This window comes from Pavona decussata, unplaced genomic scaffold (assembly GCF_977016875.1).
Source record: "Pavona decussata unplaced genomic scaffold, jaPavDecu1.1 SCAFFOLD_315, whole genome shotgun sequence".
Lineage (NCBI taxonomy): Eukaryota > Metazoa > Cnidaria > Anthozoa > Scleractinia > Agariciidae > Pavona > Pavona decussata.
Genome location: NW_028145706.1, coordinates 458,091 through 486,054, shown reverse-complemented (window position 1 = coordinate 486,054; position 27,964 = coordinate 458,091). Strand labels below are relative to the sequence as shown.

At 38.7% G+C, this 27,964-nt stretch overlaps 3 protein-coding genes across 4 annotated transcripts; 2 read left to right on the top strand and 1 right to left on the bottom strand.

Moving 5' to 3' along the window:
* Window positions 1-83: 83 nt before the first annotated feature.
* On the bottom strand, window positions 84-21,021 carry LOC146454089 (uncharacterized). 2 transcript variants are annotated; one of them, XR_014859331.1, is made up of 11 exons: window positions 20,910-21,021; window positions 8,037-8,107; window positions 5,851-6,237; window positions 4,888-5,130; window positions 4,416-4,673; window positions 4,222-4,299; window positions 2,329-2,433; window positions 1,571-1,586; window positions 1,223-1,331; window positions 260-580; window positions 84-220 (listed from the first exon to the last, which is right to left on the bottom strand). XR_014859331.1 is itself a non-coding variant. In XM_085095863.1 (10 exons), the coding sequence occupies exons 2-10, from the start codon at window positions 8,098-8,100 to the stop codon at window positions 356-358; spliced, it is 1,485 nt and encodes a 494-aa protein (XP_084951989.1). In that variant the 5' UTR covers window positions 8,101-8,107; window positions 20,910-21,021; the 3' UTR covers window positions 84-355. The 2 variants fall into 2 exon arrangements, 1 of the variants encoding a protein (XP_084951989.1); XM_085095863.1 differs by having other exon boundaries at window positions 84-580.
* On the top strand, window positions 15,248-17,544 carry LOC146454091 (uncharacterized). The gene has a single exon (XM_085095854.1). The coding sequence runs from the start codon at window positions 15,375-15,377 to the stop codon at window positions 17,535-17,537; it is 2,163 nt and encodes a 720-aa protein (XP_084951980.1). The 5' UTR covers window positions 15,248-15,374; the 3' UTR covers window positions 17,538-17,544.
* Window positions 17,856-19,283, top strand: LOC146454090 (uncharacterized). Its single transcript, XM_085095877.1, has one exon. The coding sequence runs from the start codon at window positions 17,871-17,873 to the stop codon at window positions 18,972-18,974; it is 1,104 nt and encodes a 367-aa protein (XP_084952003.1). The 5' UTR covers window positions 17,856-17,870; the 3' UTR covers window positions 18,975-19,283.
* Window positions 21,022-27,964: the final 6,943 nt, after the last annotated feature.

The following is a 27,964-nucleotide window of genomic DNA, read 5'->3' as shown; positions in this document are numbered from 1 at the left end:
ATTTGTGGGCGACGAATGATAATCAGGAGCTGGATAAATGCGCTTTTACAACGATTTGTACGGTTTGCAACTAACCAAATAGCTGTGGTTCAAACAGAATCATTTTATTGTGAGACCAGGTTACCCATGAGCTTACCCTTGTTTACCCAATCTATTCTTTCATGGATGAATCATTTTGATTATTTTGGCTTCTCAGAAGTCAACTATATATTTCTTTAGTCTTTCGTCTTACAAAAGTTAGAAGAAAATTTATCCAAACTTGTCGCAACCTCGTTCCCAGGGTCTCTCCTCTTCACGTCTTAGGGAGCGAGAGAGGGGAGACCCTGCAAACGAGGTTGAACTTGTCGCCGTCAAATTACATTGTAGGATCTATGTTTCCAGCAACTGTGGTTGTAGCTGGAATCTTTGAGTCAGCGGCAACTCCCCTGATAACATGCGTAATGACAGCATACTCTGTCTTGGCGTAAGGAGGGGGCTTTTTAATTGGAGGAGGTGCGTGAGAAGGGGAGGGTATTAATGACAAGTGAGACCTCTGGAAATTTGCCAAGTCAGCATAATTCACCTCACCAGGCTTGGGTTTCTGTTAAAATAATAGAAGACAGAGTTACAAATGTAGAACCAAACATGCCAAAAGCACGCGTACGGTAAATGAAAGTTTGTGCCCGAGTGACTATTCAATGGGAGTGAAAAGCTGGTGAATTTTAAGCTCACGCGTTGAAGGTTCAAACTAATAAGAGAGACTCGTGGCGAGCTGAGTCACTTATACTGTAATGAGATGTGATGCATGTCCTAACCCGACTTTTTTTTTGGGGGGGGGGGGGGGGTAGTTCGTGAAAAGCTGGTAACCTTTTACAAACATCAGTTTTATCATTTGTAAGTGATATTCTGGACGGATGGCTCAACAGATTTTTACAACTATATACACGAAATGTTTTCACACAGTAGACAAAGTTTTTGACTTGTAAGGTAATAGAAAAGAAAATATACATCTCGTTGACTCTTGAAAGGTTTTGATATCACGATCCTTAGGTTCTGTTAATTCACACAGTACGAGCCACAAAGACTCCCTCATCTTGCGCGTATGTGAAATCGGCGTAGAAAAAAAAAAATGCGACCATTCAAACGAAGTTTATTATTCAATGGTACTTTCGTCTTGTGGTGCTTATTCAACTATAGAATAACATCGATTATTTGACTTTTACAGTGTCTTTCAATGGCATACCTTCTTAGGTTTCTTCGACCTGTCAACTCGTGGGCAAGTGTTTTGAAAGCCTTCCATGTCAACATATAGATGACAATCTCCACCTCCTTTCCGATCTTGGTCATTTCGACTGAAATGAAAATATTTGCTTGTTAAGCAAGAAGTTGCACTCAAAACGTTTAAGCTCCTCCCTTAATTCGCACCTTTGTGGGCATGAAATGCAAAATTAGACGCCGTTCAGTTCGGGCAAGTTGCAAGCATCTCGCAGACCGAATAAAATTACGTGAACTTTCATCCCTGGCGGTGTAGCAGAATGTTTGAACTCCCCGTGCACACGTACAAAAACAAATATTAAACAGTGCTACTTACTGTTCTCGTTTTTCCTCTTCAGAGTTACGAATTAATGTGGGCAGAGGCAAATCCGTTCAGCAGTTAAAGGGAAAAGGTAAAAAGAAAAAGTTAACAAATGACAAAGACAATATTATAGAATACGAATTTTGAAGTTTTATCGTTGATGTCGTCTTTTCGCTAATGGTTTGGTTTGTTCGTTTTCTTTTCCTTTCTTTCTTTTCTCACATTTTCACAATATAATTGTACTAAAATAATCAAGGAAGACTTGCGATTATCGAATGAAGCAGAGTCAAACCTACTGACCAATGTTAAGTTGGGTTAAAGGGAGAGTCGTAGTGTCCTTTCCTATTGTCAGAACTGGCGACCGGCCAGTCTGTAAATTGAATGCGCCATTTTGAAAGGATGTTGCTATAAAATAGTCACTCCGAAGATGGTCCGCCGGCGTTATTTTGAAGATTGTCGAATTACTATGATAAAATTGTTTAATGTGGCTTACAAATTGACCTGTCTGCTCGGCAAGTTCTGTCAAACGGAAAACGCTCGTAAAGAGGCTCTTTGTTTACCATACGACAATATGTGACGCATGGGCTGCTTACTATGAGATCAGTAATATAAAGAGCCTATAGCTACAGGCTGGCATTGATGAGTCATTATACCCGGCAGTAAACAAGTAAATAAAACGTACTTAGTTTGGCATAAAAATGATGGCACGGGCAAGAAATGTTACATCCTATACAGGACTCAGAAGTGAAAAGTTACAAGCTGTCACTACTCACCCTTGTTGTCCTTTCGCCAGCACCACACCGCAAAGGCAGAAGCAACAGCGATAACCAGAAATCCTCCCAATGCAACGCCAATCAAAATATACACTTTGCTATTGTCTAAAATTTATTTAAAAAAATATGCATAATTTGTTTTATGTAGCAAGTAACACATACAATGGGGAAATTTTCGTTTTACTTCGTGATCTTAAAGTTCAGGCCTTTCCGTTCTTTGTTGGAATAGTGAAGTGCGATATGTGCAACTTACTGGTCTGTAAATGGAGGGCTTATGTACCACACGCCCTTTGTTTAAGAGCTGCTAAATAGTAATGTCCTGTGGTTGACTTATTATGTATTGCTTCTATTTTTCTTTAGACAAAAACCTCTGTTTGCAACGTTATGAGCTTTTAATCATCTCCAACTACTGACTGGCTCATTGATGCACTTTATTTTTCAGTTTTTGTGTGTGCACTCCCCCTTGTTTATTGTTATTTTTGCGTGTGCGTGTGTGTGTGAATGGTAAATCGTGTCCTTAGTTCCATCTTAATGTAGGGTATTTGCAAATTTTTCCGCTCGGCCCAGCCACTTAGCTCGATTAGCTTGCTATTTCTAAGTGGCTGTGCCCTCTTCTTTAGTAATTATTCTTTCTTGTTTTAATGTAAATCTGTATAATTTTTGGGCACAAATAAAGATTGTTGTTGTTGTTGTTGTTAATCAGAAGGATGAAAACGTAGGTTCGTTACTTGGCTGTTGAAAATATAAAACGGACGCTTCACTTCCATGAACTGTAATTTATGCTTTTGAGACTGATAGTTTAACTTCGCTTCAAACTATGGCCTCCGATCCTTATCTTTATAACAACTGAGTTTGGATTTATAATATATCTCCTCTCAATTCAGTACCGTCCTTTTTACCATTTATCTCAAAATGGCGGAAATCGTATGGTGCCATAAAAACCAAAATGGAGGAGCGCGGGAAATTTAGACGCGAAAATGCAATCATCATACTCAGTTATTTTGTAGAATACTAAATTGCTATTTCCACTTTTGAAAATAAGGCCTAGGGCAAACGTCGAATCTAAGTCGAGTCGAATTTATTAAAAACAGGTTCGACAAAGAGTCGACTTAATTCCAGCGTGGTAGCAAACGTCAAACCTGCGTCGACCCTAATTCACAAGTTGCACTTCATGAAACACGTGTCCCCGTGCTATTCACTCGATGCGCGGCTAGTTATTGCTAGCCTTGCTAGCGAAATGCTGAAATACAGTGCTCGTACGGCCTTTCTTTAGCAATTAATTGCGAAAAATAGAAAGAGAAGACTCAAACACTGAGCATTTATTTCAAATAGGCAATTTGCTTTTCAATCATTTGTATTTAGTGTTCATAAAACACGAAAAACACATTTCCATCACGCTCTACGATGTCAGCAATGACTTTCGATAGCTCGCCATTCCTGGTCGCGAAATTGTCTTTGTACAGCGCATGCTCGTCAGGGGGGGGGGGGGGGGACGAAATAGTGTTTGGCTGATGGGGGAGTCGGTATTTTTGTAACATTTGCGCAGTCTATCACATTTGAATCAATTATTTTGTAATTTGCATGATTTATGAATTGAGTTCAGCGCGTGTTTAGAACGGCGTTTGCTATTATCCGACTTGGCAAGTCGAACTTATGCTGGAGTCGAGCCAATTAATTTGAGTCGAACTTAATTGCGGCAAACGTCGCACCATTCATGCGCCTATTTCAAAATTTATTGGTTCGACGAATTAAGTTCGACTAAGATTCGACGTTTGCCCCAGGCCTAAGCTTTGACGTTTACGCTCTTTCAAATATTTAATATAAATTTGTTACAAGAGTGAATTAGATTCCATTTCAATGTCAACGTCATGTTCAGTGAACTGTAAAACCAACCTGACGAAGTTCTTCTTTCCTTATTTCCCGGTGGCACAGATGTGGTAGATGGTGCAGCAGTTGGTTTTGTGGAGGTTGCTGTGTGAAGGCAATGATCATGACTTCAAATTAAGGCATAATTTACGTTCTTATCCACTGGTGAATGACACTCTAAAGGAGTGACATTAATAAGGAGATAGATGGTGGTTACTTACTTGTACGTTTCACTTGAACGGTGATATTGAAACTGGAAGAACCATGTCTGTTTGTTGCAGTACACTTATAAATCCCTCCATGATTACCATTCACCTCTTCTAAACGGAGAGTTTTTTGAGTGCTAATGACTGTACCGTCTGCATTCGTCCATTCATACCATGGAGTAGGCCTTCCATTTGCATGACATTCAACAGTGAGAGTATTTCCAGCGATTACGTTCCATGTAGACGTCTGGGATTTTATAATTTCTGGAGGACCTGAAAAGTTCAAAGATTCATGACTTAAAAACAACATCCCTATGAACAGAGGCTTAGTCAACACTAGGAAGACTTTGGGAAAACTATTGTAATGGGGAAACGAATGATAGTTCCTCCTAAATCATGCAAATTTGAAATCAAAGCAAACTGACTAATTTAAAATCGCTTTATATATAATATATAAACAAAGAACAAAGAAAAAACATGAACTTACTTGGAAGAGTAATGAAAACATCTCTTCTGGCAGGACTACCAAAACCATTGTCAGCAGTACATCTGTATAATCCTTCATCCTGTTTACCAGAGATGGTCAAAGGCATAGTGACGACACTGTTATCAGAAAGTCTTGTCCAGGTGATGTTCGGTGCTGGATAACCATCAGCTGTACATTTAAGTGACAATAGGTCACCCTTTATCACTGTCCTGCCGTCAGAGATGAAAGTGATTTTTGGTGGAGCTGCAAAGTCACAATTATAACAGAAATGAGCACAAGTTTTATCAGATAATAAAAAGTTTTAACTTAATGATGCAATCCCCAAAATGACGAAGTTGAGGGTTCTGTTACACTGAAGAGGTTACTTTGAGGAAATTAAAACTGGTCAAGATTTATTGTTTTTATCAATAGTTTCCATTCACTTTTAAATGTTAATATGTCAAAATACCTCATGTGCTATTGGCCTTTAGGTTGCATATGCTCACGCCCAATTCCAAATTTTGCAGAATAGACCAATTTCGATAAATTTAAATCACAGCTTGGCTACATTGTTCATAGTTGAATAATTAATTCTTTGTTGTGTTCCCATAAGCCTTGAGCCAAGCTAGAATTTTAATATATCGAAATTGGTTTTTGGAAAGGGAAATTGGGTTGCATATTAAAACGAAATAATCCTAATTAGCGTAACATGTAAAAGGTTAAACCCTATTAGGTAGCAAAAATGAGGCGCGGTCACATTTTACAACAGAAGGCATTATACAAAGTGCTTTTTTAAACTACCAGAAAGCTTCATTTTCCACTGCGAGATACAACAACACATAAAAATGACCAAATTACACTATTACATCTTTCCTTTATGTATTAGTGCACGCAATAACATGCTATGTTCCCCTGTTGTGTGTAAAATATTATAATGAAAGTACATTAGTTAATTAAAAAGCAGCCAACTAAACCTGTTTATACCTGTAACCTCGAGCCGTATGTTGTAGGCCCATTCCATTCCTGCAAATATCTTGCACAGAAAAGTAGTATTTTCTCTTTCTGTCACAGTTTTTATTGTCAAAGTGGCAAATTCATTGGTGCTGTCGATGCTGAACCGCTCTCGGTAGTTATTTTGGTCGTTTATTTTGACGTTTCCGCTCACTATATCGCCGATAAATTTTCGCTGTTTGATGCCAGAATAAAACGCGGTATACCGGATGCTTTGTCCATCCAATAATTTATAATTCCATCTCAAATGAACATTTTTACTTCCATCAAGTACTCTCACGACAGCAGTTTGAATGTTATCTGTATTAATATCCGTTTGGTTCCAAGCGGGAGGAGGGCCAGTCCACATAAATATGGCATCTGTAAAAAAATGGTTATTTGTTAGCTATCAAGTAATCTCACTTAACAGTCATGAGGAGAATCTGGTAAATATAGGGGATCTGAGATAATCTGGTGGCTTTGGCCAGTGATTTTAGGTGCTTTTTTTAATGGAACAGGGTACGTGTAAATTGTTTTCTTAACAGCATCAATACAACAACCATATTTTTCCAGCAGTCATTGAAAGCGTGTGACTTACTTTTTTGATCTGAACTGAGAAATACAGGAATAAGGAATAAAACTGGCCGTTTAGAGTGAGAATTAGTTTATGAAAACGCGACATGGCCAGTTACTTATAAATAGGTGGCTATATAAATTATGTACTGTTACTAAGGTTGCTGTAAGGGGAAAAGAATGCCTGATCTCTTGTGCACCTTAGTCGCTTCCACCTTTTATTTAGAACCGATTATTGTTATAAAGTCAGCGATTCTATCTAAAAGCTAGTTAGGTGGTTTTCAATCGCATTGTCTCTGTACCAGTTGCCTTATTTATGCCTTTTCCTTCTATTCTTACACTCATAATGGCTGTCATGTGTACTGGCTTGCCTGAGCTTGGTTTACTGGGCAAAAAAATCTAGACTACCAGGATTGGACAAAAAATGGCTATGAGCATAGTCTCAGGCTTTTATTCAAAATAATGGTCAATCTTAGCCTCGACGTGTATTGCTGAACTGCTCCAACAATATTAATTGATTTTACAGAATAAGTATAGAACACATTTGTCTCGTAAATAGTTTATCGCTTTCGCAACCGCCCTTCCGCTCGGAAATTGAAAGTTGAAGCAATACCCGTCAAAATCACCCTCTCTGTTAGCCATATTCTTCTTTCAGATTAGCCCCAATACCCAAATTTAAACAATAGTGCAAGGTGTTAGAAAAGCTTAGCTAGGTTCAGAACGTAGTCTTCTCTACACATTCGCCATACATCGTTCATACCCTTTGAGAATAAACTAACTGTTAATAACCGCACAATGCACCTAACTGATATATAGCTCAGTTCTTGCTGCAGCGGCACGTATTAAGTAATAATTCCGTGTAAATACTTTTTAAAACTATTCCGCATTGTGCCTCAGGGATCCTTGTCAAGTGGAGAAATAGCAAGTAAAAATAATTGGATTTTGAAGTCATATAGTTACTTTAATTTCTACATAATTTTGGTTAGTGTTAGCTTACTAACTACACGACCCCACAAACATAATGAAGATACACACTAATGGTGAATATAAAAAGGATGACTATATTTCTTGATTAATTGATTGATTTCGTGTACAGAAAATAGTGGCGACGCTTCAAAAGTCCTTAAAAAAGCGCCTAACGTGGCAACGCCAACGTAGAGGTCCATAAACTTAAGGTGTAATGAGCAAAACAATGGAACTGCACGTGAGTTATACGTTTTAGTATGTCTTTTTGTCGTACCTGGTAAAAGAACAACGTGAAATGACCAAATTCAAAGTTTTGTGGAGAAAAGGACCATACTATGTTAAATTCACGATACCATACTATGCCAAAATGTTTATTTAACTGAACACGATCGGTTTTAATTAAAAGCAATAACTGGTGGGGTCTTTCCTTAACTTGAATGCCATTTCTACCAATTCAGTTCCCGGATAGTTCGGACATCATTGCACTAGATGAACGATTCGAATAATAGCGAAGTGAATTTGTATTTGCAAGTGACGTGTTAATTAGCGTTACCGTCGAATTTACTTACGGTCTCTGATATCTCGTCAAAAACAGAGACAAGCTTGTGATTAACGTGACGTGAATTTTATTCTGTACTTACCTCCTCTGTGGCCAAAATGAATCACTCCAAGCAGTAGTGTAGCAAAATAGGGTATTAACTTCATGGTTGATCTAAAAGGACAAACCACCAAAGAGAAAATATGTATGATCAACAAAACAGTGTTAAACGAGGAACTCGGCTAAAAATAACATTTCAACGATAGGATCTCATGATTCAAATGATTGACGCGTAATGTTTCGCTTTCTATCGAAGAGGTTTCGTGTTCCATGTTTCGTGAATAATCACGAGAATAGCTCGAGAATAGAGGGTTTTCACGGCGACCATGATTAGAAGAACAAAAGAGTAGAATGATGTCCTTTTGCAAAATATAAAACTAACATTTATGCAAATATTTGTATAGCTTCTGTACCACCTGCACGCATGGCCGTCGTGAAAACCCTCTACAGAATTTAAGCCATCTGTAACCGCTGCCATCTGCTCTCACATAACAACAGGAAAGAGACAACTAGAATGATAACAACCGGACCGTATTGGACTTTAGGCGACTTTCTCCTGACACAAAACGCTTCTCTTACCTTTGTGAGCGAGAAATTACTTACTAATCTGAATCATTCTGTTGTAAGAGTTTCAGCGTAGCGAGACGTGACATGAAACTCATTAACTATTGAAAGTTGACCTAATTTACATACGAATATTCAGCGTTCCAGGAAAAAGGTTCATGCTTCCCGTTTTGAATTTCAGGGAAAACCCCTCCTTTTTAATGATTATACAAGCAGGTAGCACTGTATCAGCAATTTATGTAAAATAAAATAGACGGTACATTCGTTATACTTAACACCGTATATTTTGAAAATCAACACAGGTGTATGTCAAGTCAGCCTTTCTGTAATCGCCGTTTTCAAATTCTATTTGGAACTGAGTTCCTCCGCAATACAGGAAAACGTCATTTCCCGTTAATATGATCCAAGCTGAAACTAATGGTTGCCTAAGGAAGCCAAACGGTATCAAAATTCCCGGAAAACGTGATTACCCGATAGTGTTGTTTACAACCTTATTTCTCAGGAAATGTCAATCATCTCTGTAACATCACATGCGCGTGACACATATTTAGAAGCCCTATCGCGCGTGCGTGCGCGTGCATGCCTTTGTAGTTCCATCACATAATATTTAGTAAAGCAAAGAATAATTGTAATATTAGGGTTGGGCCTGAATAATAAGGTTTACTTATCTGAGAAATAACCGCAAATTATTGTATTTCCTTTCTGTATAATACCAGTCCTTGTTGTGAGAAATATAATTCAGTATTGTACGCGTAGGCGGAACCGAGAGAGTCAAGATTGAACAAGAGATTGTGAAGGATGATAAAAATGACGCACCTATTTCCATAGATAAAGTCCCCTTGATTGTGGAACCATTACCGGTAGAACTTTCCCGTACAATTATTCCTCAAAATATAAAAAAAAAAAAAAATTGAAAAACAATATTTTCACTTTCCAGGCCTGGGGGGGGGGGGGGGGGAGGGTAGGGGGTGTTGGGGGTAGTGGTATACCAATATAACCTTGGATACACATTCAAGGCCTGTATAATTTACCAGACATTTTCTCCAATAAGACCGGCCCACCTTCTACGACCACCAAAGAATTTTTCACCGAAACCGTGCGTAGCAACACAAAGATAATTGACAGTGACGACAATTGGAACCTCCTTCTATACAAAGAAGCCTATCACATAAAACGTTCATCGCCATCCTTGAACAATGGCTTGAAGGCCAGCAGAGAACTCTGCTTATTCTCATGACAGTTTTTCTCTTTTTGTTTTGTACTTATTTCATTCTCACGTGCCTATTGATGCTAATTTACCACCCTTTTAGTATTTAAACTTTAGCTACCGCATTGTCACCTAGTCTGACGATGATATAGAATTATATCGAAATATTACTGAAACAAACCACCGTTTCCTTGCATTTATTGCCTAAATATTAGTCTAAATGCACTTATTCGGTTTAACTTTCGTTCTATTTCTCCTGAAATTATCAGCCGGTAATGATAACCTTATTCCGTTCCCCTGTGATAACAATATACTTTAAAAATAAAATTATCGTTAATACCAAATACTTAAGAATTCAGGAAAAAACAAAATACTTTATTCCCATATTTTAGCCAAAAAAATACCGAATACCTTGTTAACTGAACACTCGAGATACCATAAACCCGAAACCCCTTGGCTGGGCCTGACTTTCTAGGTTGCCGTGGTGGGACAGGCAAAAGCGTAAAAAACGGAACGAGAGAAAAATGAAACGAAGGTAACTTTTTTTACACCCTGTAAAAGGATAATTGAACTAAAATACTTACACTAGCCCAAGTGCCAATTTCGCCCTGTTGGCCTAAAGGGGGTTGAACCACCCCCTGGATGGACTATTTTGGTCACAATGTAAGGGAAAATTGAGCTATCAAATATCGTTTCAGCCCACTTTTAGCTTTCCGGTGCATTTTTACCCTGGAGATTAGGCCATATTGGCCTTTATTTAGCCTTGTTTAGGAGAGGAAAATTGGCTTTCAAAATAGCACTGGTTGTCACTCACAGAAGCTACCCCTATTCTGGGGCTAAAAGACGGAGATATTTTGAATTTTGAGTGTATGGACCGGAAATTTCTTACTGACCGAGAGGCGATGGAAAAATTAAAAAAGAGATCACTCAAAAGAAAGCTTTCTAACCTTCACGGAATAATAATAATAAGCATGATGATAATAATAATAATAATAATAATAATAATAATAATAATAATAATAATAATAGTAATAATAATAATAATAATAATAATAATAATAATAATAATTACAATAATAATAATAATAATAATAATAATAATAATAATAATAATAATAATAATAAAGACAATATTTAATGAGGGTAACACCAGACTGTCATAGGAATGTCATTTCATTTATCATTTATCATTTATTATAATATTAACAGAAAGTTGAAGTACAGTACAGTTTCCTGTGAGCAAAATGATAAATACACCAAGACTTTCAAAAGTAGGAAAAGGAAAAAAATACAATACAATATAATACATAAAAAGAAAATTCTACCATACAATTTACCTACACAATACAATGTCTTCTGTTCTGTTCTGGCTTGTTTATTAAATGCAATTTTGTCGCTTTTTTCACCCAAAGTATTATTCTTTGTAAGCCTGGATAGTAGTTCGAGTGTTTAAAAGCAACAATAAGGCATTTAAGCCACCGCTAGAACGCAGTTGAAAAGCAATTGTAACATTACAACTGGGGCTAATGGAAATAAATGCGACCAATATAACAATGAAAAAATGGTTGAGAATCCTTCCTAACATTAACCTTCGAGGAGGTCTTGGTCAAGGATTGGCAAACCTGTCCGTACAGCAACCCTGTTAATGATATTCCTCAGAAAAACAGGAAAACACTTAAAATAAGCTTACATGACAGGAATAACTGGAACACTGCCAAGGTTACTGTAAATTAAGTCACAACCAAAATTTACTCTGACAGCAACACAATAATTATAAAAATAAAGATTAGAAAAGTTTATTTCGTTTTGTTTTCGATTTAGCTATCCCTACTCGGTCTGTTAGACACGGTCTATGTGGAAAGCTACAAATCGGCTACTGCATTGAAAGTGCCTCTAAAACGAACAGGACAACTGGGGAGGTCAGAAAACTGAAGATGAATATACTTCATTTTGTAAATTTAATTCCTTGATGTTTCTATTTATACTTTGTACTAGTTCCCGTGCTATAAGAGTCTTTCCCAACTTATCTAGGGTAACCTTTTACAGTTCCAAATAAGTAATTTATCTTGTCTCACAAGTTGAAATCGTTTTAAAATATTCGCTAGCACCGCATCCAAATTCGCCTACCCCATATGTCTCTCAAAACCGCGAAAAGATCGAACGAGTCAATACTGAACTGGATTTATTTATTGTCTGTATAGCGAACCAGCAGTGAACTGCTACTAAAAATAGTTGCGGGAAAAAATACAGGGAAATGTATGGAAAGTTCAAAACACGACTGGACGCTTTCTGTCACAGCTACATCCCTCCAATTTTTTTCTTAAAATCTTTTCCCTACTGCCAAAAGTTTCCAATTCATGAATTTTTCAGAAGCGATGTTTTATGAAAGTTATTTGACATTGGATTTCCATACAAACACTGTTATTTCAAGCGTGTTTGCCTACCCGTCAAAATGGCGTCGAAAACCGTGATAAGGCCTATTTAATCGCACGATCCTTTAAGAGTCCTGATGTACTGGATTCAATGGAATGAAATGCAGCTCAAGAGATCACGATTAGGGAGATCGAATCCTCATGCCCCATGATGACTTTTTCAATCTACTATTGGTTTCCGAAGTATACCATATAATTTGTTTTTTATCGCATTGTTGAGGCATGAATAAATGTCAGGTTGTGTTGCAACTCTGATCCGCGCTAAACCCACACGGTATAACTATTGCGACATTAAACTAAACTTGACTGATCACAATCTCCGTTTGTTCCCGAAAAGGTGCATTCTCCTAGCTTTAAAATCGCCACTCAAACTTTAGTAGAAATAGGTGCGGAGATCTATGAAAAAATCAATTTGATTTTATAAACTTCCATAGAAAATTGACCTGGGGTTCAAGTCAGAAATTTTGAAAGGCATCCCTTAGAGGTACCAGAATCTCGTTTTGTGGAATGAATAAAATTCATTTTCACCCCTAGAAGGTATAAATTCACAAACAAGAAAACTTAAGCTCAATCAAGAAATTAGTGATGACATCCTTTCTGAAGTCATGGCCCTTTTCCCACATCACATGAACTCATCAACTCATTGTGTAAAATATTATAATGAAAGTACATTAGTTAATATGGCATAAACATAATTATGGCATCCGTAAGAAAATGTTTATTTGCTAGCTATCAAGGAATCTCACTTAAAAGTCCTCTGATTGTCATTACTAAGCAGATTGTCTGTGTCATGAGGAGAATCCGGCAAATATAGGGGGTGTGGTGGCTTGGCCTGGAATTTCAGGTGCTTTTTTGTTTTTCAATGGAACAGAGTACGTGTTTTCTAAACAGCATCTGTTCAATGCAACAACCATATTTTACCAGCAGTCACTGAAACCATGACTACTTTTTAGATCTGAACTGAGAAACACAGGAACAAAGAATAAAACAGGCAGTTTAGAGTGTGAATTAGTTTAGGAAAACGACATGGCTAGTTACCTAGAAATAGGTGGCTATATAAATAATGAACTGTTATTAAGGTTGCTGTAAGGGGAAAAGAATGGCTGCTCCCTTGTCAATGTTAGTCGCTCCCACATTTTCGTACATAACATTAGAACCGATTATTGTTATAAAGTTAGTAATTCTAGCTGCAAGCTAGCTAGGTGGATTTCAATCGCATTGTCTCTGTACCAATTGCCTTATTTATGCCTTTCCCTTCCATTCTTACACGTATAATGGCTGTCATGTGTGCTGGCTTGCCTGAGCTCGGTTTACTGGGCAAAAAAAAAACTAGACTACCAGGATTGGACAAAAATGGCTATTAGCACAGGTTGAGGATTTTATTCAAAATAATTATGCAGTTTCAATAATCAGTGATAGGTACATGATCTATTCCAATAAAGGTGAGGGCACAGAAAACGAAACACTAGGGTATGATGCATTAAAGAAAAGTGGTTGGCCTTGGGGAGGAGACGGATGAACAAAAGCACGTCTTAATCAGCAGCTGAACCGAGACGAATGACTACTCTATGATCATATTGATCACATGACTGATGCAAGCACCCAAAGGGGGAGATTACCTTATCTAAATTACTTCATCCCCAAGACCCAGGACCACTCGGACCAATTAATTGCTAATAAGGGAGGGAAAAGCATAAAAGTCTTTTTGCCGGGAAAGATTTTATTTTTCTTCTCACTGTATTGAATGAAGTGCACGAAAATCGGAAGTTCTTCATCACTTGGAGAAGTACAGAAAATCGTTTTCATTTTAATACGTAAAACAGTGTTATTATTATTATTATTATTATTATTATTATTATTATTATTATTATTATTATTATTTATTCCCCAATCTTGTGAAAACAGCAAGGGCTAAAAAGTAAAATGCATGTATTTATTGAATGATGGTACTGTTTTGCTAGCGAATTAATTGCCGTCTTTACAAAGCCCGCGGACAAAGCTACAGTTTTGGTGGACCGCGAAAACTGTACCCCTATTGGAGTACTCAGAGAGAAAATACCACTTTCAGACTGTATTATATCTTCTCACGGCGCTCTTTTTGACACAGCTGATGCCGTATACGGCGGCGAATACTTTATACAAGCGCGCTTAATGACTTCAGCTTCTCATCCGAATTCTTAGGTTTCCTCAATACGATGAAAATGATTTTGCTTGTATGAATATGACTCGGTAAAGTAAGTGTGGTTTTCCGCTGGCTGAGGAACGAATGAAGCGGAAAACGTATTTCTCACACACGGCGGGGAGTATGGGTTCGAGTGTGTGGGGGGTCTTCAGGTCACATGGCGTTTCAGGGTTCAGTTGTTTTTGTTGCCTTCCGCCATTGCCTGACCTGATTTTCGCTAAGCAGTTTTAGTATTCCTTTGTTCTGGTGTTGGCCGTTTTTTCTCTTGTTCGATGGCGAAGGAAAGTTCACGCACAAAATCTCGTGCTGTGAAAAGACTACAGCCGTACAACCGTAGTCCGAGCGGTCGGCCGAGAGATGGAAGAGATGCTGGAGCTGAACGCGGTGATTCGTCTCGTGATTCTGTACACCGCCATTCTCGTTCGCGATCACACTCTCACTCGCCGTCCGGTCCTCCAGAGTGGGCTAAAGAGCTTCTAAAACAACAGCAGGAAAACGCAGCCGAGCTTAAACGGCTTCAGGGCGAGTTGTCGAGTGCGAAATCACAAAAGAATCAACAGCCTCGTGCAGCGGATCCCGAGTTCCGTTTTGCCGGGAACAAGAAGCAGTATTTTCTCAACAGAGATGTGATGGATAAAATTGACGAGGCCCTGGAGGCTGACGACAACGAAGAACGTACGCGTAAACTTACGGAAGGTAAGGAGTTACTTGTGGAGCGGAACAAACATATTCTTCTTGCTGAGAAATATGGATGGGACACAGTCGCTTGTTACACCGCCGATCCGCTCGCCAGTGATTCAGATGACGAAAAGAAAATTCGAAAGGCTATAAAGGAGAGTAAGCAATTGAGGGAGGAGAAGAAACGAAATTCTTCTTCTAAAGTTGCGAAACCGAAAGGAGTGATTCCGCGTTCTTCGGATAGGAGGGTTATCCTCGACCGAAATAGTACGAGTGCGCTTTCGCCATTTGTGGCGGGAAAGCAGAATCAGTCCCGGGATGGGCGGTCTGTTTGTTTTCGTTGCTTCAAGCCGGGACACTTCGCTAGAGACTGCCGTGCCGCCAATGTTTTCAACGGAGCAGGATCAGCTGGACAAACCTCAAGCAATTACCAACAGCCAGCCCAGTAGTGTTCCGTTCTACGGGAATGATGATTTTTTATACGCGGGTGAAACGAGTATGGATTCCTCGCATATTACCAGTGAAAGTGTCGTATTTGAAAACGTTGTTCATAGTTGCGTTGTTGTTAAAGGCCGTTTACGTCAAAACATTGATTTTTGGCGTGGTATCGGAGCAAGTAGCTGGTTGCTGAAAGTCATTGGCGAAGGTTATTGTTTGCCGTTTGTTGATTTACCTTCGAAGAAGTTTTTTCGTAATCATGATAGTACGTTATGTAATATGGAGTTTGTGTCTTCTGAGATCTCTAAGTTGCTAATGTCAGGTGCTCTGATTGAGGTTAATGTTGGAGACTTGCTGGTGTGTAACCCACTGGGCGTCGCTACAAACAGTTCGGGAAAACGTAGGCTTATTGTGGACTTGCGTTATGTTAATCAACATCTCCGTTCTTGCAAGTTCAAATATGAGGACATACGCACTGCAGCTGATTTGTTCCATCAAGATGATTGGTTCTTCAAGTTTGACTACACCAGCGGTTATCACCATGTGGACATTTTTCCGGAGCACACTAAATTCCTCGGCTGCTCTTGGATGGTTAATGGCTCCCTTAAGTACTTCAAGTTTACTGTTCTTCCTTTTGGCCTTTCAGTGGGTCCCTTTGTCTTTACAAAAATCCAGAAGGCCCTTACAAAGCATTGGAGGAGTCAGGGCATTCGTATATTTACTTATTTGGATGATGGTGCCGGTGCGGATTCTGATTTTTATGAAGCGCAGAGGGTTTCGGATTTGGTACGACATGATGTGCAGCGTAGTGGGTTTGTGGCAAATGATGAGAAAAGCCAATGGGTGCCAGTGCAGTCAGGGGAGTTACTGGGTTATGTTTTGAATTTACGGATGGGGACTTTCCAAGTTCCGCAGAGGAGGGTGGATGCTTTTCTGCAAGTTCTACAGGATATTCTAGCTCATAGTTTTGTTGTGTCTGCCCGCAAGGTAGCACGGTTTACGGGGTTGCTGGCCTCTATGAGTTTGGCTTTGGGTCCAGTGGTACGCCTGTGGACGCGGAGTTTATATCGTGATATCCTGCACATAGTTACCTGGGACACCCCCTTTCGGTTATCTGCAGACGCACAGGGAGAAGTTCTTTTCTGGCAAAAGAATTTTCATAATGCTGGTGGTCCTATTTGGTCTCCTAGCCCAAAGCCTGAGGTTTTGACCTACTCGGATGCCAGTGATTCGGGCTGGGGGGGTTTTGCTGTACAACTCGGGGGACAGGCCGCAGTGGGGAACTGGTCAGCTGAAGAGAGTAAAATGAGCTCCACCTTCAGGGAACTTAGGGCTACTAGCCTTGTCTTGCAATCGTTTGCTCCTCAGCTGAGAGGGAAGGAGGTTCTGCACAGGACTGATAACAAAAACACTGAGATCATTCTTTCCGCGGGCAGCCGCAAAGCTGTCCTTCATAATGAGGCAGTGAACATCTTCAAGTTATGTCGGTCATTTGACATTCGTTTGGTTGTGGAATGGATCAGCAGAGATTTTAACAAGGAGGCTGATGAGTTATCACGGATTGAAGATTGTAATGATTATATGCTTGATCCTTTGTGGTTTGCTCGCTTGGATAGCTGTTGGGGCCCTCACACTATTGATCGTTTTGCCAGTGTGAAGACTAAGCAGCTGGACAGATTTTGTAGCCGATTCCTCAATCCTGATTGCGAAGCTGTTGATGCTTTTACTGTTTCATGGGCGGGAGATTTCAATTGGCTCTTTCCTCCACCGTACCTGGTGCCTCGTGTATTGCGCCATATGCATGAAGGACATGAAGATGGAACACTCCTGGTCCCAGAGTGGCATTCTGCGCCTTGGTGGCCCCTTCTCATCACCAAGCATGGTTCTTGGCGTAAGTTTGTGACAGCATCCCTGAGGATCCAACCTTATGAAGGTCTCTTCATTCCAGGGGCGGCAGCAAGCTGTGTTTTTACTGCAGGCGTGCCATCTTTTTGTTTGCTGGCGTTGAAGCTATGTTTTTGTGGTGCTCATGTCATGTCTTAGCATCCTGAGAGTGTTACAACCTGTCTAGATTGATGAGAGGCCGCTCCTAGGAACTTCTCCAGCTTCAGGCTGTACTTGTTCATTGTACCTGCTTTACTCGTGTTACCATCCTGTTATGGGCATTTTTTCCTGGCATGTGTCATGTATTTTTTGTTGTACCTGCTGTTAGCAGTGTCGCAGCCTGTTATGGGCATTGTAGTTTTTTCTGGACTACTGTTATGGTTTCTCAGCCTGTTATGGGCTTGAGCTGTTGAGCTGTTATGGCTTTTCGTCTGTCATGGCCTGCGTTACAGTTGTAATGTTGTTGTCAGTTTGTGGCAATTACATTCTAAGATGATTGTGTCAGTGCAGATTCTGTTTTTTGTGGTTATTGATGGTTTCTGTTACATGGGTGTTGTCCTGCTTATGGAATTTTCTGTCATTGCTTGTGTTGCAGCGGTGCAGCCCATTTCGAGAGAGGTTACTCTTCCAGCAGAATTTGAGGCAGATCGTTTTGAAGACCCAGAGCTGAGGCGTTTGGCAAGTTTTTTACCAGCAGTGTTGGTGCAGGACAGAGCCACCTCGACAGCAGTAACCTATCTTCGTGCATACAAGTCCTGGAAGACATGGGCTGAGAAGCACAGTGCCTCTTATTTGCCAGCAGACTCTGTGGTGTTTACTCTATATATTGTGTCTCTTATCCAGCAGTCCCGTTCAGTATCCTCAGTGAATACAGCAGTGTATGGTGTGAGTTGGGTCCATAAGAAAAGTGGCCACCGGGAACCAAGTGAGTATCCTATGGTGAAACAAGCAGTTGATGCTGCCCGGCGTATTCTTGCTCGTCCACCGAAGCGTAAGGAGCCTTTGTCTGCTGACTTGGTGCGAAGAGTTATCAGTCGCCTAGAGAAAGGTAGTCTTGCTGACATCCAATTGGCTGCATTGTTCTCCCTGGGGTTCTTTGGTTTTCTACGATGGGATGACCTACACCGTTTGAAAGTGGACAGTTTGCATTTTGAGGTGGCACATGTGGCCATCTTTCTGGAGAAGCGAAAGAACGATCAGTTTCGTGAGGGATCATGGGTTTTTATAGCCCGTAGCAGTACGCCCCCATGTCCAGTTGCGATCTTGGAGAAATTTTTATTTGTTGGAAACCATTCTAAAGCCTCACCATTGTTTCGGCGTGTGCAGAATACTAAGAGGGGAGTCTGTCTGAGGAAAGAGCTGATGTCTTACAGTCGGGCTAACGAGCTCATTAAGAAGGAGCTTCTCAAAGAAGGGTTTGACCCAGCTAAATTTGGAATTCACAGCCTGCGTTCGGGAGGGGCCTCAGCGGCTGCTGCTCTTGGTGTGCCGGACAGACTGTTTCAGAGACATGGAGGCTGGCGCAGTGAGAAAGCACGGAACAATTATGTAAAGGAGTCGCTGAGTTCACTTCTCCTTGTATCTAAGTCAATTTAGGGTTGACACTGACATTGTTTTTTGCAATGCCCCCTTTTTTCATCTCATTGTAGCTTGCGAGTTTTAAAGACATTGAACTTCTAGGAATGGTGTTTTTAATTCTGCGCTCTTTGCGTTGTGCTGTTGCATAGGCGGCTTGGCATGGCTCCCAGTTGTGTGTGAGAAGTGTGGTTTTCCGCTGGCTGAGGAACGAATGAAGCGGAAAACGTATTTCTCACACACGGCGGGGAGTATGGGTTCGAGTGTGTGGGGGGTCTTCAGGTCACATGGCGTTTCAGGGTTCAGTTGTTTTTGTTGCCTTCCGCCATTGCCTGACCTGCCCCGCCCACCCGCCCTGCATGGTTTTTGAGTTTTTTGTAGGTATCTAGGCTTAATTTCAGCCGTTGCTGCTCTCTTTTTTGTGCTGTAATGCCATTGATTTGTGCTGTTGATGTAATAAAGGTCAGGTTGCTGCATAGGCGGCTTGGCATGGCTCCCAGTTGTGTGTGAGAAGTTTAATTGCAGGTAAAAACAAAATACTTCGACAGTTTCCATCTCCATAGCACTCTCCAGGGCAAAGTTATCGAGAAAGTAATTTTCTGAAAATGCCAAGGATGTCCGCCATGTTTATGCTTTCCTTTTAGTGTACCAACATGGCAGCCATAATTTGAAGTCAATGAAAAATAAAATAAAAAATAAAAAAAAAAGGAGATAATATAGGGTCAATATTCCTCTTCAGAATTATCAAAAAAACAAGTTCACGTTTTTACCAGACGAAACGTGTAAGTTGCAGTAACATTTTAGAATTCCTGTGTTTCTTGATGCTACTAGCTCTTTGATAAAATTCAAAAATGCTTTCTTCCTAAAGTGAAGAAACATATCGACATTAAATTTTCTTTTGGCCATGTGTCTCACTGCTGTGAAGAATATGTTAAAAGAGAAGCTTTGTGACTGCCTTAGTTATTGTTTTTTTTTCCTTCAAGACATGAAAACTACTAATACAATGACTGTACTTGTCGTGAACGCTGATACGGCCGGAAATAAAGGAAAAACAAAAACAGTAGTTTCCTGGAATTGGGCACCCGCCCATCCGACCGGAAATAGAGGTTGGGATGTAATGTAAATTTATCCATCCTTATGGCTTTTAGTTTAGGCGCTGTTATTCCTCTAATTCTGTCACTTTAGGATATAAAAAAATATTAAAAAAAAAAAAAACCTGCGATGAATATTATATAAAGAAACACACTATTTTAAGTTATTTCACTCCGCTGTGCTACCCCGGCTTTAACTGCAAAGATTCATTTTAGATGTACTATACGAATTGCCTTTTCCTACGACATCCTCAACGCTTATCAGATTAGCATTTCATACATGCGAATAGTGCATCTACGGACCGACACACAGCGCCGTTATTATTATTACTATGATTATTATTTATATATTTTTATTTCGATTTTTTTAAAAACCGGCGGCCATTGCCGCTTCTATAAAACATCTTGAATTTATACAACCACCACTGAGATGTTCCGGCGAGTAAAATGGTGATTCACAGTTTGCAATAAAGATTTGTTAATGCGTCCAGTTTTTGTCTTATTCCAAGAAATTTCGATTTCCCACGTTTTATTTTTGTTATGTTGAGTCTTTGTTGTAAAATTGAGCTCTTACGGGTTATTGCACGTACGATCTCTAGAAAAGGTTTAATATAACCTTAAATTCAAGTCTCTGTCCACATTCCCTTACGCTAATTGTAAAAACTTCGTGTATTTATCTCTATCAATCACTTGGGGCAGTTTCTACAGCGAGAGATATTTTTACAACGTATATTCTTCTTGCTTGGCAACAGTAATGGCGGCTACATGGCACCTTACTCGACATTTACAACAAGGTTTACTAAATTAACTTTGCAAACTGAGAGACAATTAACCTCGGACACAGAAACAATGACTCTGAACTCACCTCCTGTGCGGTAAAGAAGATCATGCAGCCGCAGCAGTAAGACTAATGAATTAAACTTCACAAATAGCGACCGCTGAAAAGAAAACGTTTTACAAGCAATCTGAATACACTGTACTCAGGGGAATGGTAACAAGGAAGTCGTGGCTAAAAATACCTGCTGACGAAACGAAAGAGTTCTTAAATATATTCTTATGACTGCTCCTAATATTTCACTTTTCTTAATAAAAGATACCCTTTGGTATGCTTAGCACATGGAAATAGGATTTAACGCTGGTCGACTGCTCGATTTCACGAATCGTAATTCACGGAGTGTTATAAACAATAGGGAAACATTTGGAGAAAGACATTTAGCGGCCTACACATCGGCGGCCGATCGGCCCGAGCGCGACGTCGTACCGTATTTATTAATTTTTCGCTGGCATAAAAGTGATTCTCGTACGTTTGTACGAACGAGAACTTTAATTTCTAATATTTTATGATCTAGAATATTATGTCGTAAACCTTGCGTTCATCTGAGTGCGGCGAAACGTGACATGAAAACTGATTACAAGTTGACTAAATTATGCAAATGACTGTTCTAGGAATATAATCACGCGCTTTTCGCATATAATTTCGTGGAAACACCGGTTGTTGTTTTAAACTCTGGAAAACGAAACCACATTTTCAAGGAAATTACTTGTACTCTTAATTTAGCCCTATTTCAGCCAAATTTTGCGGTTTGGTATTCACGTAAATATAATTAAAAGATACCGTACATCCTTCAGGAGGGAATCATAATCGAAAGAGGAAAATGTTGCCCTTTCGGTTACCAATTGGAGGTGCGCAAGTTTTGATGGTCGTTTTTTTTTTTTTTTCGCCAATGTGTTCTATTTATTTACCACATTAGCTATTTAGAAAGTCAGGGTTCCATTTTTGGCTGCTTTCGTTTTCTCCTTGCAAGTTTCAAAGCGTTTTAACTCGAAATATGTGGGAATCAAACAATGGTATAAAATGAAACTAAAGCCAGCGACACAGTTGGCGATTTTCTACTCCGATCGCCGCTATCGGCGAAAATCGCCAAGTGTGCCCGGTGCAGCGGTGAGGGTAAATGGAGGAATGAGTTTGCGGAATGGAATGTGGAAAGACGTGCGGAATGGCATAATTATGCAAAATAAGAATTGCGGAATGACATAATTATGCGAGATACGATTTATGCATAATGACTCACAGAAATACGTTAAACTGAAAAAGCGCGCCTTTTTTTGGGCGCCAATTTGCAAATACAGCCTTTTTGTAACCATTCAACCGAAGAATGCATCACAAAAACCCAAACGATGGTATCTTCGAATTCAAACTTTTTTCCTTCGATTCTCATCGCATAGCCGTTGATGCAACATAGCAGCTCGTGGACTTTTATCGTTCGCGAGTGAACACAAGATTTGTAATACATTTGCATTAAAGAGGTTTGTTTATTTACGTAACCCGGTTTCCATTCCACACGAGTCGTCCGCCATTACGGAAGATGTATACAACTCAATCAAAGGCTGGTTAAACTTGACATGTTTCAAGCTTTCACAGCGCCTCGCAGGAAAAAGACGTGAGTAAAGAACCGCCTCTGTTTATTTTTGAAACGATTTATGTCACTTGTCGAGGATTTATCTGGTTAAGACGAATGTGTTGTGGTTCGGTCATGCTCATTTCCGTTGTTTTACGTTTTATATAATCAATTTATCATACACAGCCAAACACACACACACGCAAATAAATAAATAAATAAATAAATAAATAAATAAATAAATAAATAAATAAATAAATAAATAAATAAATAAATAAATAAATAAATAAATAAATAAATAAATAAATAAATAAATAAATAAATAAATAAATAAATAAATAAATAAATAAATAAATAAATAAATAAATAAATAAATAAATAAATAAATAAATAAATAAATAAATAAATAAATAAATAAATAAATAAATAAATAAATAAATAAATAAATAAATAAATAAATAAATAAATAAATAAATAAATAAATAAATAAATAAATAAATAAATAAATAAATAAATAAATAAATAAATAAATAAATAAATAAATAAATAAATAAATAAATAAATAAATAAATAAATAAATAAATAAATAAATAAATAAATAAATAAATAAATAAATAAATAAATAAATAAATAAATAAAAAAGAAAATAAAAATTTAACCGCAATCTATACCGCTGAACTCTTTCCCCGTATTTTGACGTGTAGATTTCAGTTTTTTATTTTCGAAGGAAGGATCTTGATGAAACAAATAAAATTTTCAACTCCAATATTTTATCAGAAACAATATCTAAGCAATTCGGGAAAGATTTCCGCACAGCCCCATACATTATTTATCCATGCACAACTGTCACACTAACACGACGAGCGTGAGAACAGAGTGTGCGCCAAATGTATAGATAATTATGCATGGGGCTGTGTGCAGATATCTTGACGCAACTCGTACTAAAAATACTGTAAGAGACTAATGTCACTTGAAGTCTACTTTCTTGTATTGTACTGGTTATCCAAAACCATAAAATCTCGGTTTTAGAGAGGAAACATGAAATTCAGTCCGCTTTGGAGAAGAGAGGGGTAGGGGGAGGGGAACTGCAATAACTGTTGCAACGTGTTGAAATAACACCCATGCCCATTTTTAACCATGAATAGTGCATGTCCCTCTGACCTATAAGTGATGGAATCACCTTCAGCGTGTATACTTTACAGTTAGAAGAACTTGCAAATAAATCATACTGATAACATCCCAAAATATTCCTAAGATAGAGAAAGCTTCTTCACCACTGTAACAACTATCATCCATCACAATGGCTGAACAATCCAGTCACATTGTATTTTATTTTCAAAGTATAAAACGTGTTACCCCAAACATTGTTTATTCTGATCTTTGAAGTGGGTATCTAAGTAGGTGTTTCAACATTATGCTAGCTTAAGTTATAGTGGAACAAAGCCTTAAAGAATATGTTAGTATTATATACTGGTTTTTCGGCTTTTTTTTCTTCTTATTTTAGTGACTATTTTGTCTGATACTTGAACTGTCTCAGACAAATAAAAACTAAAATCGATCAGTTTTTAGAATTTGCTTTTAAATTTTGGCCTAATTAAATGATAATGAATCTTTGTTGTATACTGGCAAGGTTCCACATTAAATCATTTCTTTTTTTTTTGACATTTTACAAACTGTAAGCAAGAACATTACAACATCACTTTGAAAACGATAAGTTTGTTGAGTTGTTTTCAAATTACATTACATAACTAAGGGACCGATCGTTTATTACGTCCTAGGGGGGGGGGGGGGTGGTTTTCTAAAAAATCGAGTGTATGAAAACTTTACCCCCCCAAAAATCTTTCAAACAAAAGTTTTACCCCCCACTGCAATGGCACTTTGAAAATTTCCCCCCCCCAAGGTTGGCCTGGCGGTTGAATTGTTGAGAAATTCCTGGGGCCTGTTTCTCGAAAGCCCGGTAACTTACTGGGCCCGTTTTTCGCCGATTACAGAACAATTACAGACATGGTACTTGGCCAATGTTTTCATAGAATAACATGATTTTAAAATTTAGTTTTCAAAGCTGACAAAAATTGACTTCTGTTAAGAAACATTTGTCACCAAAATTACTTATCGGGCCCAGTAAGTTACCGGGTCTTTCGAGAAACGGGCCCCTGGTGACAACGCTTGGTTACATGCGGAAGTCGCTAGCTCTCTGAATCTGAACTGGCAAGAGAAACAATCAGAAGTTAGGCGAAATTCAAGTAAGGGAACGTACCTTAGAATGATGTTTTGTTATTGCTGGAGTCTATTCTTCACGGTCGTCAAAAGAAGGTACACAGAAGGTCAAAGCAGCTCGGGGTTTGAGAGCAGTACAGGAGCATTTGATGTATGGATGTGGATCAAGGATGTGAGATTTTGAAGAAGCCTACCATCTCTATTCGTCTTTTGTTCAATTTTTTTGCCCAGAGAAACAAGCCTTCAGAGATAAACTGCTTGATGAAATACACGGTTTGCCTGTCTATGTCATTACTCAAGCTATTACGTGCAAGAGCTTTGTCGCTCTGAAGAATAGTAGCGATATGGAGAAGTATCTAGTCGATTTTACCAACTCTAGGATTGATGAGAAGAATGATTGCGAAATACATTTGGTTGGTACCCTTAAAATTTTACCCCCCTCACTTTTCGGACAAGGTACAAAATTACCCCTCCCCCCATCCCCCAAAAAGAGCTCGTTTAACCCCGTAGGACGTAATAAACGATCGGTCCCTAATTATGTAATGAACAACTCATTTTTTTGCATGAAAACAGCCTTGTTTATATTATGCTTAAGTATCTTCAAACTTTATGTTAAATGAAGATACTATTTGTAGAGTTTTCATATTACAAGCGTTATATATGTGGACATGGAAACTGCTATGACAGCTAGAATTACCAGCTAAAGTTATGGTGGATATAGTTTTGGTTGTCTTAAGAGAGGATCAAGTATATGTGTGGGGTTAATCCTCTAATGGTCTTACATGACTTTTTGGAATGATGACGATTCCCCTTGGTTTATTTTTAGGTCAGTCATCAAGAATCATAAAAATTAATTTTTAAAAAAATTATGTGTACGTAAACAAAAAACAAAAAAACTCTGGTTGTATGGTTGACCTAAAAAAAAGTCATAAATAGTGAACAGCTGGGTATGTATCGGAACATGTATGGAGAATTCATACTTTTGATCCTCTTGTGCTTGTTGTTGTTGTTGTTGCCAAACGTTAACTCCATGTGAACAGTTAGTTATTGTTGCTCTACACCCCAAGGGGAAATGGGAGGTCAATTTTAGGGCGATGTAAAAATGCTTGTCCCTGACAGGGGTTGAAAATGTGCAGTTTTGTACCATTGCGGTGGAAATCTGAATCTCTGCTTTCAAAACCTCAAAGGAAAGCTTTTCTGTTCTATGCAATGAGGAAACTGCTTGATTATTTCAATACTTTGTTTTGGTAACCCTTAAGGAAACTACATTGGGGCCACACCTATGCCAAGAGAGTCTGGTACAATTTAGAACATTCTGTTCAACATTTTTGACGGCTTGTCCCTTCAGTTTTATGTAAGAGTCTCCCCCCTCCCCTGGGGTGTAAGTGTGGTTAGATTACATGTTTGTAGAGCTACTTGAGTTACTGTTGTTGAGCTACTGAGCAATCCAACCATTTATCGGTTTACCTCTGCGAGACCTGTGATACTCACCAATCAGATAAAACAAGGAAAACCAAAAAAGTCAACAATAGGTTGAGTCTAGGAAAACTTCACAGGCTCTTGTAATGAGGCACAGACCATAATACCGTAAAATTCCGGTTACGGGTGGGGATACGTAAAAAGGAAATGTCAACGGCTTTTTTAGGGGCAAGGGGGGAAGGGGTGTTACGTGTTTATATAAAGATCAAAGATGGGACTATAAGTGGAAGAGTGGTAGGGGTTTATCACGGAATAAAATTTTCGTTTACAAATAGATGGCCCAAAAATCGAGGCGATTTATTAGCAGGGGAGGGGGACTTAAAACCGGGATTTCATGGTATGGGATAACCAGTACAATACAAGCTTATATCGATTTTTTAAAAATAAAAAAAAAAGGAAAAAGAAAAGAAAGTAGATAAGAATTACGGTATGGTATTAATTACCGAGGCTTCAAGTTACATTAGTCTCTTACAGTATTTTTAGTACGAGTTGCGTCAAGATATCTGCACAGCCCCATGCATAATTATTTATACATTTGGCACACACTCTGTTTTCACGCTCGTCGTTTTAGGAAGTGGGTTAGTGTGACAGTTGTGCATAGATAAATAATGTATGGGGCTGTGCGGAAATCTTTCCCGAATTGCTTAGATATAGTTTCTTATAAAATGTTGGAGTTGAAAATTTGTTACATCAAGATCCTTCCTTCGAAAATAAAACACCGAAATCTACACGTCAAAATACGGGGAAAGAGTTCTGCGGTATAGATTGCGGTTAAATTTTTATTTTCGTTTTCATTTATTTATTTATTTTTTGCGTGTGTGTGTGTGTGTTTGGCTGTGTATGATAAATTGATTAATATAAAACGTAAAACAACGGAAATGAGCATGACCGAACCACAACACATTCGTCATAACCAGATAAATCCTCGACAAGTGACATAAATCGTTTCAAAAATAAACAGAGGCGGTTCTTTACTCACGTCTTTTTCCTGCGAGGCGCTGTGAAAGCTTGAAACATGTCAAGTTTAACCAGCCTTCGATTGAGTTGTATACATCTCCCGTAATGGCGGACGACTCGTGTGGAATGGAAACCGGGTTACGTAAATAAACAAACCTCTTTAGGGACTGGTCATAAAGTACCGGGGGGGGTGGGCTGGAAAAATTCATTTTTACGAAGGCTAGTTTTGTTTGACCCACCCTCATATTTTTGCAGAATAATGCATGGCCCACCCATATTTTTCAGGTAAAAAATGAAATGACCCACCCCTAGTAAATAAAGGTAAGACTATACATAAAACTAGACAAATTAGAGGACAAGTATGATAGAGGAAGGAGCACACATGCACAAAGTCTTGTTTTTGAAGTTTATCATTGCATGAGATCTATTTTTGTTGAAATACCTGAAATGATTTTGAGAAGATAATGTGCATCTAATATGTATCATTAATAACCACATGGAATCATAGTTGTTCATTTTAATGGATGCGAGTGAACTTGCCCTTTTCTTGATAGAATGTGTAGTTCCAGAAAATATCCTTACCCCACCCATGGAGGGAATTCAAGATTCTGGAGGGGATGGTGGTAAGAGAAAGAACAAAATTACAGAGATTGTATGAAAGAAACTTGGAAGTTCCTGGCGGTAGGGCGTCCTTTTATAAATTCCCTCTGTGATGGGGGATGGATATTTTCTGAAACTACACAATTATAATTTGTGCTTTTACTGTTAATACATTTCACAGTTTTACTGGCAAAAGGCACCATTTGATGCAAAACATGTGCAAAAATATTATGTGCCCCACCCCTTTAATGATGCATGGTTTTTGCTA

What these genes read in the sequence shown, in the direction of transcription:
- LOC146454089 (XM_085095863.1), bottom strand. Translation starts at nt 8,100, where the DNA reads ATGAAGTTAATACCCTATTTTGCTACACTACTGCTTGGAGTGATTCAT. An exon ending in TGTTTTCATTACTCTTCCAA is followed by an intron (nt 4,674 to 4,887) that starts GTAAGTTCATGT and finishes TGAACTTTTCAG; the next exon opens with GTCCTCCAGAAATTATAAAA. An exon ending in GGTCGAAGAAACCTAAGAAG is followed by an intron (nt 581 to 1,222) that starts GTATGCCATTGA and finishes TTATTTTAACAG; the next exon opens with AAACCCAAGCCTGGTGAGGT.
- LOC146454091 (XM_085095854.1), top strand. Translation starts at nt 15,375, where the DNA reads ATGGGCGGTCTGTTTGTTTTCGTTGCTTCAAGCCGGGACACTTCGCTA.
- LOC146454090 (XM_085095877.1), top strand. Translation starts at nt 17,871, where the DNA reads ATGATTGTGTCAGTGCAGATTCTGTTTTTTGTGGTTATTGATGGTTTC.